The sequence below is a fragment of the Choloepus didactylus genome, chromosome 9, assembly GCF_015220235.1.
Source record: "Choloepus didactylus isolate mChoDid1 chromosome 9, mChoDid1.pri, whole genome shotgun sequence".
NCBI lineage: Eukaryota > Metazoa > Chordata > Mammalia > Pilosa > Megalonychidae > Choloepus > Choloepus didactylus.
The window spans coordinates 62382567-62399045 of record NC_051315.1 but is presented as its reverse complement, the minus strand read 5'-3'; the positions used below and the strand labels follow the sequence as shown (position 1 = coordinate 62399045).

Below are 16479 nucleotides of genomic sequence, written 5' to 3'. Positions count from 1 at the left end.
GTCCAGAAAATATGTTTTTTTTCATCAATAACAATAATTTGTAGCCAATAGTAAAGGTTTTTAATGCCCAGGAAAATATTTCAATTTTGAAAAATGTTTTGTGCATATTGTGCTCTTCTGAAATGTTATTTTCTATTTTTACGCTGGCAATTTTAAGAACCTTGGAGTTTCTTATTGGAATTCTTATGCATGTAATCCTGATTTGTAAATTTTAAAAAGTTACATTGTAAACATAAATATTACTCTATATATCATTCAGAAATTACAGACCAGTCCTCCCTAAGTTATACAAATGGCCATAATGTTTTGTAGTAAGGTGGTCAGGCTCTATTCTTTTAGAGGTAAGACTATGAAATGTAGAAGAATACAACCTATAATTTGAATACAAATGGATTCCTCAACAACTTCCAAAAACCCCACACTCTATATCAAGATCTTGACTTAGAAATTATGAAACTGTATCACAACCATGTACCCAAATCAATTCCTTTTGTAGCATATCTTACCCTGTAAACACTTAGAGAAAAAATGTCAGGGTTTTGATACTTCTCTTGACAATGATATTTCTACTAAATTCTTCATGTGCGCCCTATTTTACGCTTCAAAAAAGAAGATGGAACACTTGGAAATGAAATAGGGTGACTACAGATGGGATTCCTAAACTAGAGTGTGCAAGCTTTATGCAAGTCAAATAATTCCTTCTCTTGTCACGTAGCTGGTAAGCTGAATGCAGTCCTGAGACGTCTCAGGATGAGTTTTTGCTTGTTTCGTAGAATTCTCTAGTGGCAATACAGTCCATAGTAGCATAATTGGCATTTTTAACACATTGTGGACTGGAGACAAACCATTATTCTGGGCACTTCAAATGTCTATGGTCGACGAGGCTCTAATCTGTGCGACATCTGTGATAAAGTTCTCTGGTTGTCAATCACATTTAATTGCCGTACATAACTCCGGACATCCTGATGGTTCTTATTAGCTTGAGCTGCGTCAGGATCTGTTGAAAGAGGAAAAGGTCAGAATTGGCATTAAATAATATATGCATATAAGATACAGCTTTATTTTCTCCAACTACACATTATATTTATCATAGATTCCTGGGTTTCATCAAGTCCTTTCAACATACCACATTCATTGAAGTGTTTCCATTTGGTTGTTACATCTCCCTTCTTCCTCCTTCAGATTTTCTTTTCTTCCCTAGAATCACCTCTTTTATTTCATTTTCCTTTGCATAGCATGTTTTAAAATATAGGACCAAATAAAAATGAAAGTATCAGCCTGACAGCTCCTGGTTACAGTTTTAAATTGTTTGCTCTTACTAACCCACCTCTATGTCTCACACAGCATGTCTCCTTGTTTCAGATGAGGATGAATGGCGAAAGGCGCAGTTTTCATTAGCTACTGACAAAAGCACTTAACACCTGGACCAGACTGAAGCAAGCTAGTGAGACTATAAAGTCCCAGCTCCCCTCTTTTCTTGTATACAGTCTACAGTACTTCTGCGCTCCACTTCAGCCTGCCTTTGCAGTGCCAGGCCTGGCCTGACTGGGGTCACATACCAAAGGGTTCCCTGCCTACAAAGGAAATGCACCTTTTACATTCTTAGAGGCTGTCCACACTCAGAAACAAAACCCCAATTGGTGGGCTGAAGTTCTGACTTCTGCTGGACCTTTGATTCTCTGAAGCCACCAGATCTGAAAACCCACTTACTATTCTCTTCTAAGCCATTCCCAAGCAGGTGAACAACTGAAGCTATCAGAGAGATTTCCCTAAAACCAGGGCTGAAAAAGAATCAAATGCCCATATCCCCATGCCAGGAATATACGTTGAATGAAGACGGCTAAAATTGATGGCAGAGAACTGGAAACACAGATCCCTTTGGAAGCAACTACTCAGGTGCTGCACGCTCCTGCCCCATGGGACTCTGCACCCAAAGTTGCCAGGTCTTTCTATTTTTCTAGGGAAATTGGAAATCTGGATTTCTTTCCTGTAAATTCTACCGGTTTTTAAATGGTGACACTATTTCAAAATACAAGGGGTGGGGAATGCCCTGTTTAAACCTAACAAAGCCTCCCAGATGTGGAGCCTGGTCTAAAGGAGAGTGGCCAAACCAGATCCGCACTCCGAGTAGCATTCTTTCCGCCACAGTGCACTGCTTCCTGCAGTCCATTTACTCCTCTTAGATCCACACACCCCAAAATAATTAGAATGCCATCTGCATAAGGGGTGAAGGGGAGTGTTGCAGGTCTGAACACAGAAAAGCAGAGAGAGGATACAAAGGCTATAAGAAGAAACTCATCAGTATAATTATCACATATAAATAATACCACAGTGAACTGGAGAACACATTGTGTTTAATTTCCTCGCTTCTCACTGGCAATGTACTCTGCATGTACAATATACTGTAATTACATTGTACATATTCCCACAATGTTTATGAAGAATCTATTCCTATAGCTTTATCTATAGATTGTTGACTTTAGAGCTGAGCAGCTGTTGTTTACCAGCAGTTACTGATAACTTTAACAAATGCAGTGGAGACTTATTTTTTAATAAGTTTTTTCCCCCTACTTCTCCAGGAGAAGATGTAGGGGAATGAAGGATTTACTACCAAAGAGGCTTATAGAACAAAACATATTCTATCAGGGTTCTTCTTTGGTTCTTGGACCTGTGTGCCAGTTTGAATGTATTGTGTCCCCCAAATGCCATTATCTTTGTGGTCTTGTGGGACAGACGTTTTGGTGCTGGTTAGATTTGCTTGGAATGTGCCCCACCCAGCTGTGGGTGGTGACTTTGGTGGGATACTCCCATGGAGGCGTGACCCCACCCATTCAGGGTGGGCCTTGATCAGTGGAGCCATATAAAACATGCTGACTCAAAGAGACGGGACAGAGTGCAGCTGTGAGTGACGTTTTGAAGAGGAGCAAGCTTGCTAGAGAGGAACATCCCAGGAGAAAGCCATTTTGAAACTAGAACTTTGGAGCAGACGCCAGCCACGTGCCTTCCCAGCTAAAAGAGGTTTTCTGGACACCATTGGCCATTCTCCAGTGAAGGTACTCGATTACTGATGTGTTACCTTGGACACTTTATGGCCTTAAGACTGTAACTGTATAGCCAAATAAACCCCCTTTTTATAAAAGCCTATCCATGTCTGGTGTTTTGCATTCCACAGCATTAGCAAACTAAAACAACCTGCCTGGGAATTCATTGCTGTGAACACTCCCAGGCATAAAAAATTTTGCAAATAACTTCAGGAGTTTCCTGGGGCTCCTGAAGGCCATGGACCCTAGAATATAAACTCTGTTGTAGGCTGGTGTCACTTTTATATTCTCACATCCACTTGTATAACTACTTTATGACTGTGTCTTTTTACATACAGCATATTACTAAAAGAAGAAATAGGAGAAATTTTAATTCTGGCAGAACCCACATAGGAACAGTTGATGAGATGTGAGACTGTTCTCATTTTGGAAGTGACAGAAGGCACAATCATTTGAATCAGTTTCTTACAGGTCTGCCAGCTCCCCAAGTCAAGATTGTTTTTCCTAAGTTTCGTCCCTCCTGTACATTACAACTTACCTCCAGTAGTTCTGGCATTCTACGTGAGCAAACCTTGGCTTTGGGCCAGTCCTGGGCTAAGAAGAGCAAACAACTCTGACTAATAAAATGAGAAACTTTTGGTCTCTCCGCTCCGGATTTGTTGGAGGGAATGGTGCTGGTCGTCTCACAGTGATGGACATGTCAAATGATCATGCTGGATTAATTAACCAAATTTCTTCAAGTGACTCATAAGTGAAGTTAACACAAGACGTTACAGAGTATACCTCCTCACTCCCAGCCCAACTTGAGGGAGCGGAGCCCCAACCCACCTCCCCACTGCTAAGCCCCAGGGAGAAACCAGCCCTGGTCTAGAACCGTGATCTGTTGCTGGAATGCAACTTAACTGACAATTGTTATTATTAGTAATATGTTTATGTTAAAGCATTGTTATATCAGTGATATATAAAGCATTATATATCAGTTATTGTACATATCCAGTGTTCATATTTAAGAAGAGCACCTTCAATTCACCATGGAATACACAGAAATACAGTATGAATTCTTGCTATGGGACCTTTTACAAATGTGCCATAAACACTAATGTATACTTGCAATACCCTGAGAGACAATAAATATTTTCTTTCCCAGTTTATAAGCCACAGAACTGAGTCATTAAGGGTTGATGTGAATTTCTCAACATCAAGCAATGAGTCATAAAGAGAGTTGGTTTGAGGCAGGATTAGCTGGCAATCATGCCTTAGTTGTCTCTAGTCACGCTGGAAACAGAAAATTCTCTTCCATTCATTCATAAAATAATATTCCTATGTTTACTTCTTTGTTTTAAAACAATGGAAATATTTTCTAGTTTTACAACAAAAAACAACAAATCTTTAAATCACAGGCCCCTATCCTATAGAATTCATGGTCCAAAGTGTCTCTAACACAAATATTTTCCAGACTCCTAGAGTTTCTCAGTGGCCTCATTAAAATGGACTTAATCACCAAGCTCTATATTGCAACATGCAGCACGTTTGACTTACTGAAGGGTTGGCTCCTGCAGTATCTCACCGTTCTGGCAGTATTTGCAATCATGCGCTAAAAAGAATAAAGACAAAAGAAAAAGACAGAAATGCAAGTCAGTTTAGTGTATAACCCAAAAAGGAAAACAAACCATTCATTTATTTCAGCAATCTGTGGTACCATGAGAAACAGCATGTTCTGATATGTCGACTATCTGGAGGCAACTGGTTGACGTACAACCTATTTAATTACTTTAAATAGTCACCCACACACATACAAGGCATTGTTGAGGTAAGGAATATTAATGGCATAACTCAGTCTCATTTTGGCTTGTTCCACAGGGCATAAAAAGCATCATCCAGCCCCTGTGCCTCTACCTTCCTGCTCAGGATTAGCACTCGCCATCCTGGCTGGAGGACAGACGAGTGACTGTGGAGGAAAATTTCTAACTATCCTGGAGAAGGTTAGCTTGGCAAATTCCTTATGTTAAACAACCAGTACTCAGAAATAAGATATTAAATTAAATTGACTGAACAGTCATAATCAAAATATTCTTCCTATAAATGTCTGCCACACACTATAGATTATTGACCTTTCTAATCTTTCAGCAAGAGTGTGTGTTTTAATGTTAATCCTAATTATTTCGATAGTAATTTAATCTTAGTTATTCTTAATGTTTTCTTTCTTTCTTCCTTCCTGCCTGCTTTCCTCCCTTCTTCCACCCCCACCTCTCTTTAATTAAAACAGAATGTATACATTTTAGAAAATCAGAAAACAGAAAATATTAAGAACAAGGTAAAAATAACTTAGAATATTTTGGTACATTTCCTTCTAATTTTAAAAATATAAATATATAAACCATCTTTTCAAAAAACTGAAGTCATTCTGTGCATACAGAATTTTATTTTTATTAAAAAATTTTTAACATTGCAGTTTGACTATTTCCCAGGTCATGTGCATTTTCAAACATTTTTTAACATGAGGATGCATTCAATCATATAGATGGAAAATAATTTATTCAACCTTTGAATTTAATTTTAATTTTGTCATTAAGTGCTCCTAATTTCTCGGTAAAGTTTTGCAAGAAAGACTTTAGCAATAAGGACTTAGAGGGGAATCTTTTGTGCTGCACTCAACTTAGTTAAAAACAAAAGAAGAAAAGAGAAATAAATGAAGGACAGAAACGGAAGCCCCTAACCCATGAGCAAAAACACCCACGGAACCTAAGCACCATTTCCTGGCCTAGATAAGCATTTCTTGCTCTTGGTGATCTTACAGTAGCTGGGACCCTCCTGTCCACTGCCAAGTCCCTGCTTGTTGCTTGAGTTCACCTTCGCTGGTCAGACTCTAACAGGGGCCCCACAGAGATGGTGGATTGGTTTTAACACGAGCAGAGAATTAATAAAGCTCCACCCAGACACAGTCTCCATTCTGAGCAGTTATGGAACTCCAGTCCTCACTTTCTTCTCTCCTGGACCCTTGGCTTGCCCAGGTATAGAAAATAGAAAAAAATTTTCTGTTTTGGCAGAAAAAGAGTCCATAGAAGAGTCACAGCCTTACAAATGTATATGAGTGACTATTCACAATACCTTGCTGAATACTAGTGGTTTAGGACTGGCAAGCACGAAGGGACACACATGTGTCTGCACTGGATAATTGCACACACACAAAGAGGTAATCGGAAAAGTTTGAACTTCACTTTTATAAAGGATCCTGAAACCAGCATGTCTGTTGATCATCATGAGAAATGTATTACAAATACCTTCAAGAAAATGTAACATACAATGTATAATTAGCCTCTGATATATGAAGCCCTGAAATAAACAGTAGCTATGATAATTTTCCTGCTAATTTACCTTAAGTTGTTTTTTCACTTCTCTAAAGGCTTTGCATCCAAAGGGCACAAGTATATTCCATGGAGGATTATTGTAATTCTTCAGATATTGAATAGAGTATAATTACAGAAAACCCTGGGAAATGCTGCCAGTATGCCCCTCTGAAGAATAATCAAACAATTAGCAGGGGTCAGAAACCTCTTCGTATACCATTTTGTAGGAAGTAATTGTTCTGCTTTTTAGTTTTAAAAGCTAACAACATTTCATTCTGACTTCAGTTTTAGACTACTCTTTTAGCTATACTCTGAGACTTCATAATTTTTAGCTCATTATGTAGTTTAAAATGTGAGAACAATTGTTTAAATCAGTAATATTCAGCTCTGGAGTTCATTCTACCTTTCTAAATCTTTGATTAATTTTAACAATGGTTTTAATTTTGACATATCCTTTTTAATTGTATTCAAAGATAACTTCAGTTATAACTTTGAAATCCCAATCTGGCTTTGCAATGAGGTCCATTCTTTTCCTTTGTGAGGTCTGCACGATAATGTTGTGATAGTATAGACCCTCAGGAAAGATGTATAGACCCTACCAGCACTTCTGAACAATGCATAGTTACAGGGTGCTTCCATAATGCTCAAGAAGCGCCAAGCTTGATGTTTTAACTCCAGCCTCTTCTGTGCTCATTAGACACATGCAAATATTTAATATGCTACTATCAACTACACCAACTACAAGGCACTTTCCTGGGTTGCTGAAAGAGAGTTCAGAAGTAACCGACCACCTTCAACCATCTCCAGGGTGCCGCATGTCTTCTACAGCCTGCCTATAAACAGGGACTTCCCACTGTTTGAATGCTTCTAGCAATGAGGAACTCACTACCTCCAAAGACAGCCCTTTTCAGTTTTAGACATATCTATTAGAAATTTCATTGTCATTTTGAGTCAAAGTCCTTCTCCCTTTCCTTTTCAGTCATTGATCCTAGCTCTGGCCTCTGGAGCCATGACAAACATGTTTAGTTCCTTTCAAACAGGACAGTTCTTCAAATACTGAAGGCAACTATTACGGACCTCTACCCACTCCTAAGTCTTTTCTTGTTCAGTCTAAATATTCCCAATATCTTTAACAATTCTTTTTAAGACAGTTTCACATATGTTCTGGACAGTCTCTAGTGTGGTACCCTAGACTAAGAAAATCACAGCATACAGAGGAAATATTATCTTCCTTCCTTTATTTGACAATGCTATAGATCTAAGTCACCAATTTAAAAAAAATCTTAACTACTGATTTCTGTTGAGCTAATAGTGAATTAAGCCTCTCAGCCCATTTCATTGGGCTGCTATTTGGACACAGCTTTCTCATTCAGTAGATGTGCAAATGATTCCTTGAACAAAGTGGAGGATTTTACATTTATCTCTACTAAAATCCATCTAGTAAGAGTCTTTCTCTCCTTCCACCTACTTAAGCCTCACATTATTTTTGATGGCAAACAGCTGTTTATTCATTGGTTTTCTCAGTTAAGATTGGCAGAAACTAAGGTCAAAGAGATGTAGGCTTCATTATCTAACTGCCAAGGCAGGGATAAAGCCAGAAATTATACCCTAGGCTGCACCGTCCTGCCAGAGCAGGTTGGCCTGCCTGGGGCAGGCTGGGCAACTTTCCATAATGCCAGGCCAGTGGGAAAATGCCTGATTACCCTAAAGCAGGGCTTCTCATCTTTTTTTGTTTTTTCCACCCCAGCAAACCTGAGGTTTATGACACATTCCCATTACTGACTGGCTAATTAAGACAGTGATTCTTAATGTAGGGGTAAATGTAGAACACACTCCTTTTGAAGGTTCTCCAGATAACTGCAGCGGGACATTTGAAACCCCCCTGCCACAACTTCACTGAGTCTGATGTGCCCCCTCCTCCTCGAGAATCTCCCCCCTTGGGACTCATCAGGCCCTAACCAAGAAAACAGTCGTTGGTTAGAAATCCCGGGACTCCCCTTGGGATTCTACATTCCAGATTTCACACAGTCATCATTTTTCACGAGGCTAATTCTACGTATAGGTCTTTAGGGCTTGTTTGCAAAAATTAACGTGCCATGCCGTTCCAGACCTACAGGGCTGCAAGGGGGCCCAGCTTAAAGTGACGGATTCCACTCAGAACTTCAGCTCCCAGAGGAAATCGCAGAATGGAGGAAGCGAGGCAGCAAATGAGGGAGTCTGTGCAACTCTCCTCATGTACTTATTTCTCTCTATATCTGAAAACAGAGACTCAGAAGCAGACGTCCTTCCTGGCACCTGAGTTCCGGAGTGACCAGTACAAAGACGACGTCCAGGTTAAGGGGCTGTCTGCTCTCTGGACTGCAGCCCTGAGAGACCCTGATGCTAGGGCCCCCCACCCCCACCCCCACAAATTTCCTCTTGGATCCAGTGAGGTGTGAGAAGCGCCCCATTCTCAGACTGGGCTCCTGGAACCCGGGCCTCGCCCTTTTACGCTGCGGTGGCACCCTCCCCTTCAGGAGTGGGCTCCCCAGCTACACCTGCACTCCTACCCAGATGTGTGCATGACCTCTTGGGCCTCTCCAGCTGTCTCCAGATTTTCCTGCAGCTCCCTACTGGCTCTCGACCCCCTGTCCAAGCTCTCCTGTGGCTCTCCACCACTGAAGTGGAGCTGGTCTCAGGTCTGTTTCTTAAGTTCAGGCCGGCGGGCCCTGCAAGCAACCCCACCTTAAGCTGTTAGACTCCCTTCATCTCCCATTCATGGAAAACTGCCAGAACCAGCCTCCGCCTTCCTGGGTCCCACTGCTCCTGCTCCCAGTGCTCTGGGCAGCTGCTCCCTGATTCAAGCCTCTTCTCAATGCCTGCCCTGAACAGTTTTTGTCATTCCTTCTGTTTTCCCTTGAGATCTCTACCATTCTTGTTGTCAATGCTTGCCATATAGTTTTTGTTTTTTCTTTTTTCTTATTTCTGCCCCTATTTGATTTGACCCCACCCCCTCCAGATGCCTGTCATATATAACATTTCTGTCTATTATTCTTTGCTTAGCATGAATATTAGCATGTGTAAAGCCAAATTTATGCCATCTGATTGTTTCGCTCAGACCCTCATATTCAAGACAAGGATTTTTCACTGCAAGATCTGGAAATATGTAATCTCTGACTTACAAAGACCAAGTGGGATTAAGTGCACAGTCTGGACAGAGACAAAACAGGCCCAGATGCTGCACCAGCCCTCACTGTGTGTTATTGAGGAAGAACTCTGCTCGCCCTCCTGGCTATGGGTCATTAATATCCAAGAGGTCTGTGCCATCAAGATACATGTGTACAACATACGATGATGCTCATGGCAGATCATATACATGGGGACATGGCACCTCAGGTGCATGTCCAGGGACATGTAGAGTCTTTGTGCATCTCTGTACTCAGGGAAGGACACTGAAAGACAGACATGGTCAGCGCCACAGGGAGGACGGCAGACAGAATAATGCCCAGTTAGGAACAGAGGGTGGCAAGTCTCATTTATGCAAACTGCTCTGGGACATACTGGTTGATCAGATTTTCTAATAAAATAGAAAACACTTTGGGATTAAATCTTTGTTACTGAAAACATTTTTCAAAAATGCTTTCCTACATCACCAAGTGCTACCCTGGAATATGACTGGGTTATTCTTTTATTCAACAACAATTTCTTGTGTGTACAAGACACCTTTCTGGGTACCAGGGAGGTATCAGTGGACAAAATAGGCACAATCCCTGGTCCAGGGCATTCACATTCTAACGGGGCAGACAGACAATGAAGAGGCAAGTAAAGAAGATCCTCTCAAATCGGGAAACCGGCTATCCAGGCAAGGTTATCTGACAGAGAAGACTGGTGGTGCAGGGGCATCATGGAAGACCACCTGGAGGAGGGGACACCTGAGCCGAGACCTAAGTAAAGGAGCCAGAGAGGTGAAGACTAGGGGGGAGGACGTTCCTGACAAAGGCAACAGCTAGTGCAAAGGGCCTGGGGCAAGAGGGAAAAGAAAGAAGGGCATTCTCACCAACTTGGACTGAGTACACAGAAATTGAGTTATGAGTTATGGATTGTATTATGTCATTGTATCTAACATGGCTTTATTTTCCACTGGTACATCCGCACTAAGTTACCTCTCCCTATATTTTGCTTTTGACAGCTCTTTTATTACTGTTGTGAATGAGTTTTATATATTGTGTTGATTTTAATGTTTCATGTGTTCATGTTTAATCTTTTCAACTTTGTAATCTCCTAATGGCCATGGACTATGCTTTGGATTTCTTCATATTCCCTAGTACAATCCTTGGCCTCTACACGAGTTGAGTTGCTTTGAAGTCTACCCTTTGGGAGATCTGAATTTAGCCCAGTCTACAAATCTGTATATAAAAAAAGTAAACTGTAGTAGATCTCCATTGTGTTGGAGAGGTCTGAGAATTGGGTAGATTTAAACATCCAGATTTTTACTGGGAGTTTCTTTTTTCCATAGCTCGAGGTAACAAGTCCAGTGCTCTCTACATGAATCTTTTAATAACATGATTGTTGATATAAAAAGACTTGCTAATTATCTAAGGACATTATTAGAGATACAAAAATAAAATGGTGTAAAACATTTCTCTTCTTTAATGAATTAGCTTCTGTTAGTACCCCCAGAAGTAAAGAGGTTTGTCCCAGGCGTCTCATTCCAAATAAAACGACTAGCTTAAAAATCTTATTTATAAATAAATAAACCTAAATATGGATATGGCTGAAATAGAACCAACCTCCTAATACAGTAGCAACTGTGCCTATCAGCATGCTTTATGCAGTCTGGGATGTGGCAGGCGGCCAGCATATTATCCTCTAATCCATTCCTAGTCTACCTCCTAAATGTTATAAATATTCATGTATGCCATAGAAAGCTGCTAAGGGCTTTATTCAAACATTTTTTTTCGAATACTCCTTTATGTTCCCCCCAAATGAAAGAATATCTGCCTCTTTTTTTCTCCGTAAGGATCAGGGTGTGAATTCCCCTTTGTTCATACCCATAAATCCTGAAAACAAATATGAAACAAATTCTCTAATCCTCATTTCATACCTCAAGGGTGAAGAAGTTCCAAATAAAATTATTTTGGGTTTGACGCAGTGGTTTGCTATGACTGTGCAATGCTGCCACCGAGAAAAGGTGCCTGAGTTCCTAGCTACCTTGGTGACTTCTGCCTCTGGCAGGGGCTCCCTCTGGGACACAGCATACCAGCCCCACTAAGGGGCTGAGTTCTGCTCACTACCTTGGCTTGCTGATGAATGACTGGTGAGCAGTATTGACAGCAACTTGAAAAGGAAGATATATCCTTCCCCAAGATACATGGTAATAATAGCAGCCACTACTGGGAGGTATAAGTAGTGGTGGTTATGGTATGGGGCGAGGGTGGGCTAGTTTATGGGGAGAAAATGTTAGAAAGTTGGCAACAAGTGCCTGGTTGGTTCAAGTCAGGCTGGGAAAGCATAAACAAATCCTTTTGCATTTTCATTTTCCAGTAACATTAACTTGAAGAAGGGCAATCCTAAAATTTTCTCACGGTATGATTTATCAAACAAAATAAAATTTTTGAAGCTGCTGAAGAAGAGAAATACCAGTACTCTTTCAAGATCTTTTCTTCCCTTCTCTTTCATAGTAATAGAACCTCTTAATTTTTAGTGGGGCGCATGGATACCCAAAATAAGAGCTACATTTTCTAACTTTCCTTTCATGTTATTAAGTTTCTGGCCAATAAAATGTGAGCAAAGGGAGAGTGCAACTTCCAGGCCATTTCCCTACAGGGAAGAGGGAGGCCTGCCCTGTTCCGTTTCCCCTTCCCTCTGGCTGGAATAGGGATGTGGGGTCAGTCATCTTGGACCATGCAGGTGGTAAAGTGGCAAGAGAGAAGAAGCCTGGAACTTTGACTGCTTTCTGGACTTTTAAGTGAGAAATAAATAACCTCATCTTGCTTAAGCCATCTTAATTTAGGTTTCCATTATTGCAGTGGAACTGCTATCTTAACTATTCAGTTGCTTTTAAGCAAAGGTGGACTCTCTGACAGTAGGATGTGAAAAGACTTCTTGTTTCACTGCCGGACGTCTAAGAATCCACTACCGTGGACATAAAGTGCAGAAATGGGGAGTGGGGGGATGTGATGGTTGGGTTCATGTGTTAATTTGGCCAGGTGATGGTGCCCACGTGTCTGGTCAAGCAAGCACTGGCCTAACCATTATAGAAAGGAAATTTGTGGCTGGTTAATAAAACAGAAGGCTAGTTTATTAAATCATCAGTCAATTGCATGCATCAGTGGCTGATTATATTAACGAAAGGAGTATATTCCACAACTAGAGAATTCAATCAGCTGGGTTTAATCCAATCAGTCGAAGACTTTTAAGGCAGAAGAGAGAACATTCATTTCTTCTTCAGTCGGAGTTCATCAAAGACCTTCATCAGAGTTGCCAGCTTGCTGTCTGCCCTATGGAATTTGGACTTGTGCATTCTGCCCTTCAGAATTTGGAATTGTGCATCCCACAGTTGTGTGAGACACTTTTATAAAATCTCATATTTATAGGTATCTCCTATTGGTTCTGCTTCCCTAGAGAACCTTAATTAATACAGGGGACTTTCCTAATATCCACTGAATGTGATTTTGACTCTTCATAGGCAGGTTCTGGATGTGAAGCCAAGATCTGAAAACCCAGATGAAACAATTTCTTTCATCCTCCCAACAGATGGTTGGCTTTGCATACTTGTGCTGTTCTTGTTTGTTTGGTTTTGTTAACTTCAAAGATCAAGAGTTCTAACGCTCAGTCTACACTTTGGGGAACCTTGACGTCTACACCTCTGTGTACATGTATATCTTATACTCAACTGTTTGGCTTGGCCACACCTCAGACTGCATTTCTGCGTAAGTGATCCGGAAGGTTCTTTACCCATTTGTTAACTCTTTCATTGTATCTGGAAACCAACTTCTGGAAAACAGGTTTTCCTTTGAGAAATCAGGGAAACACTGTTTAATTTTCCCTGCTAACAAGTGAGCAAAGACGTTTTTTACTTTGATCAATGAATTGCTAAACTGACACAGAAACAGAGATGTCCATACCCTACCCTTGGTGGGAAGAAGACTGCTGAGAAAATATATGCCCTCTGGTAGAAAGTACCTTTGAGGATTGTGTCCTCATGTGCTATTTCCTAGGATGCTTAAGACACAGGGAACTAGCGCTCAGTGATAACTGCACTTCTTTACCAAGCTGGACTTTGCAATAAGCTCATTCCCAGAACTGAATGGTGCTGATGATCCTCACAGGATCTCTGCAGGGTAATTTAAATTCTCCTGGTGTCACACATTTTAGCTGAACTTTAAGAGACAATTAAAACAATGGCTTTCTGATTAGGAATTCTATAGCACTTCATGGTTTACCAACCAGGGACCCACCAACAATCTTCAGATAGATGGAACAGAAATTACCCCCATTTTCTGTTGGGGAAACTGACCCACAGAGAAGCTACAAAGTGATGAAGCTGAGAACTGATCCTCATGTCTTCTGAACTCCAAGCCCTGAGTCTTTCCACAGCACCACTTTCACCACTGCAAATTGTACACCGGGGCAGAAGCTCACCCACAAAAAGACAAACACTGTAACACCCCATCTGTCCAATTGCAGCCAAAGGATTCAGAAGACAATTGATCATTCCATTAACATGCACTATGTAGCTAAAAAAAGGTTTTGGCATGACCTGCTACTATTGCTTCACAGAATATAAGAAAATAAAGTTCTAAGTAACCACTGCCAGATAATGCTGCTGTATGTGTGGGGCGGGGGTGGTGGTGGTGGCAAACATATTGATTATGTGCCAGTGGCTATAAAGATCTTCAAGATCCTCCTCTGAACTTTGGTGAACTTTAGTGAGATAAGCAATACACATTTAGATTAAATCCTCATAATAAAGACGTGCTATAGAATTGCCTTTTACCTCCATGCACTATGGCCAGGCTTGGCAGATCAACATTTCAAAGGCATCCTGGGCAGGCTAGCTCCACAAACCTTACAACAAAATAACAACATGGAACTCACTCTGGAACATTTGTGCATTTTAGCAACAGGCGGCCGAGGACGGAACACATAGCTTAAAAGCTAGCTGCTGCTGGGAGCTGCAGCACAAATGCTATTCAATTTCACAAAAGAGAACTGACACAATAAAATAGGTAGCCAATTTAAACCAAATATTTCAAAACTCCTTTATGTGTAACTACCTTTTTAACATGGCAGCATATATGAAAATTATTTCTTTTATTAGTACAAATGCAAATTTTACTTAAAAAAACATTGTAGTTAAGGTTATAATACTGTACGTACCATTTTTTCAAAGTTTACTAGATTGTCAATGAACGTCTTGTTCCCCTCATGAGTAAATGTCATATCTGTATAGAAATAAAAGCCACATTCTAATCACTAACCGAAATATGTCATACTAAGAAGGCACAATAGCACCATTAGATTAAGCTGGTGGATTTGCATAACACTGCAACTGAAAAAGGCTGATAATAGATCCTTTTATGTTAGGTGTTTAACTTTCTAAATCACTTCACCTGAGATTAGTAAAATTTCTAAACTAACTCTCTGTTTCACTAACATGTCTTCCAAATTACGGAGCCCTGTTCCTCCGCTCATCTTCCCAGCCCTTTTAGAAAAGTCAGGGCTGAGAGAAGATGATGAAGAAGGTAGAAAAGGAGGGCTGGGATCATTGCTCCCAAAGAGCTCAATCTGATTAGGCCATTGTTCATCTTCCCCAAACACCCAACGCCTGCCTGCCCGGTGCATCTGCTGAGGGTTTACCTTTAATGAGCAAGGGCATGAAGGGAATAAGAGGAGGCTCCAGCTTGGCCATGGTCAGCCTGTAGGCCCTGTGGTTTCTTGAAGGGTCCTTAAGAGAAACATAGAGATGCTGGTTGATGACAAGTGACACATACACTGCCCTTCCACCTCCTAATACACCCAGCCGTGTCACCTGGTATTTCTGTATCTAGTATAGCTACAAAAGAAAGGTAGACTTAGTTAAATGAAATGATTAATGTTTTAAAACAGCTTCATGTGTGGCATGAAAATAATTTGCATTTCGTTCCCTTTCTTCTTTGAAAAGGAGATTTGCCTACAGGGGCACAGGGGAGGGATTCCCTTTGAAAGCAATTATAAAGTGTGTAAATTAACCTAAAGCAGGAGCTTCCCTTCCTCCTGAAGCCCCATATTCTTCCTGGGGGCCTGGGTCTCCCTCCGCTCTGCCTTGCACAGCCAGTCCTGACTTATTCTCGCTGCAATCAGCCCATCGCTCCTGCCAACTCCCATCATTCCTTTTCTGTCTGTTAACACCTCCCAGCCAACAGGGAAAAATAATTTTGGTAAGCCAAGGAAAATGCAGCTTCAAATCCAGAGCCAGCCTGTGCTAGATGGAAAGGATCTTATTACACTGCTTTTCTTAGTTACACAAATTGACCTTATGTGGGACATAAGTCCTCTTTAAGTTAGTTCCTGGGGGTGCCATTCATTAGTAAGACATGCTTGTTTTAGCAGTACTAAAACGGGATCATAAACTTCTTAAAGTCACACAAGGACAGATAAAATTTCTGAAATGGGAACTTAAATTCAGCTAATCAGAAATTGGATTAATACAGACAGTGAACAGAATAAAGTAGCCCCTGTCACTTACCATTAAACTTTCAAACTCTGCATAGAACTTCTTGAACTTGCTTGGCAGTTTCTGTTAATGAAATGAAAATGCCACACGTATATGTCAGATTCAGTGTCTGATTCAATGTATCAAGTATTACCATTTCTAGAAGAAATGTATTTCCTTTGGCATTTAATCAAACATCTCTGAGACCAGCTGGGCTGTAATCCGTCCTGTCATTTAGAATAATCTTCTAGAATATGGAGAACTCACCTTTTAAACATCTTAACCTAGTTGATCTCAAAGTAACTATGAATCTTTGGTCTTACCGCTTTTATAAGGTTTTCTGAACTGGATGGTTCATAAAGAGGACTGCATTCCCCAGACCATAAGTGGTCTGGAATTATTATTAGTATTATTT

General features: G+C 40.7%; 1 protein-coding gene across 3 annotated transcripts in view; it reads right to left on the bottom strand.

The window, feature by feature from the left end:
- Window positions 1–316: 316 nt before the first annotated feature.
- RAPGEF4 (Rap guanine nucleotide exchange factor 4) overlaps window positions 317–16479 on the bottom strand; it is a 346445-nt gene continuing 330282 nt past the window's right edge. For all 3 annotated transcript variants that reach the window (XM_037849336.1, XM_037849337.1, XM_037849338.1), the window contains 5 exons: window positions 16098–16148; window positions 15230–15317; window positions 14750–14814; window positions 4581–4635; window positions 317–997 (listed from right to left, as the gene is read on the bottom strand). In XM_037849336.1, the coding sequence (XP_037705264.1) occupies window positions 870–997; window positions 4581–4635; window positions 14750–14814; window positions 15230–15317; window positions 16098–16148 (387 nt within the window). In that variant the 3' untranslated portion in view covers window positions 317–869. The remainder of the gene's footprint in view (window positions 998–4580; window positions 4636–14749; window positions 14815–15229; window positions 15318–16097; window positions 16149–16479) is intronic.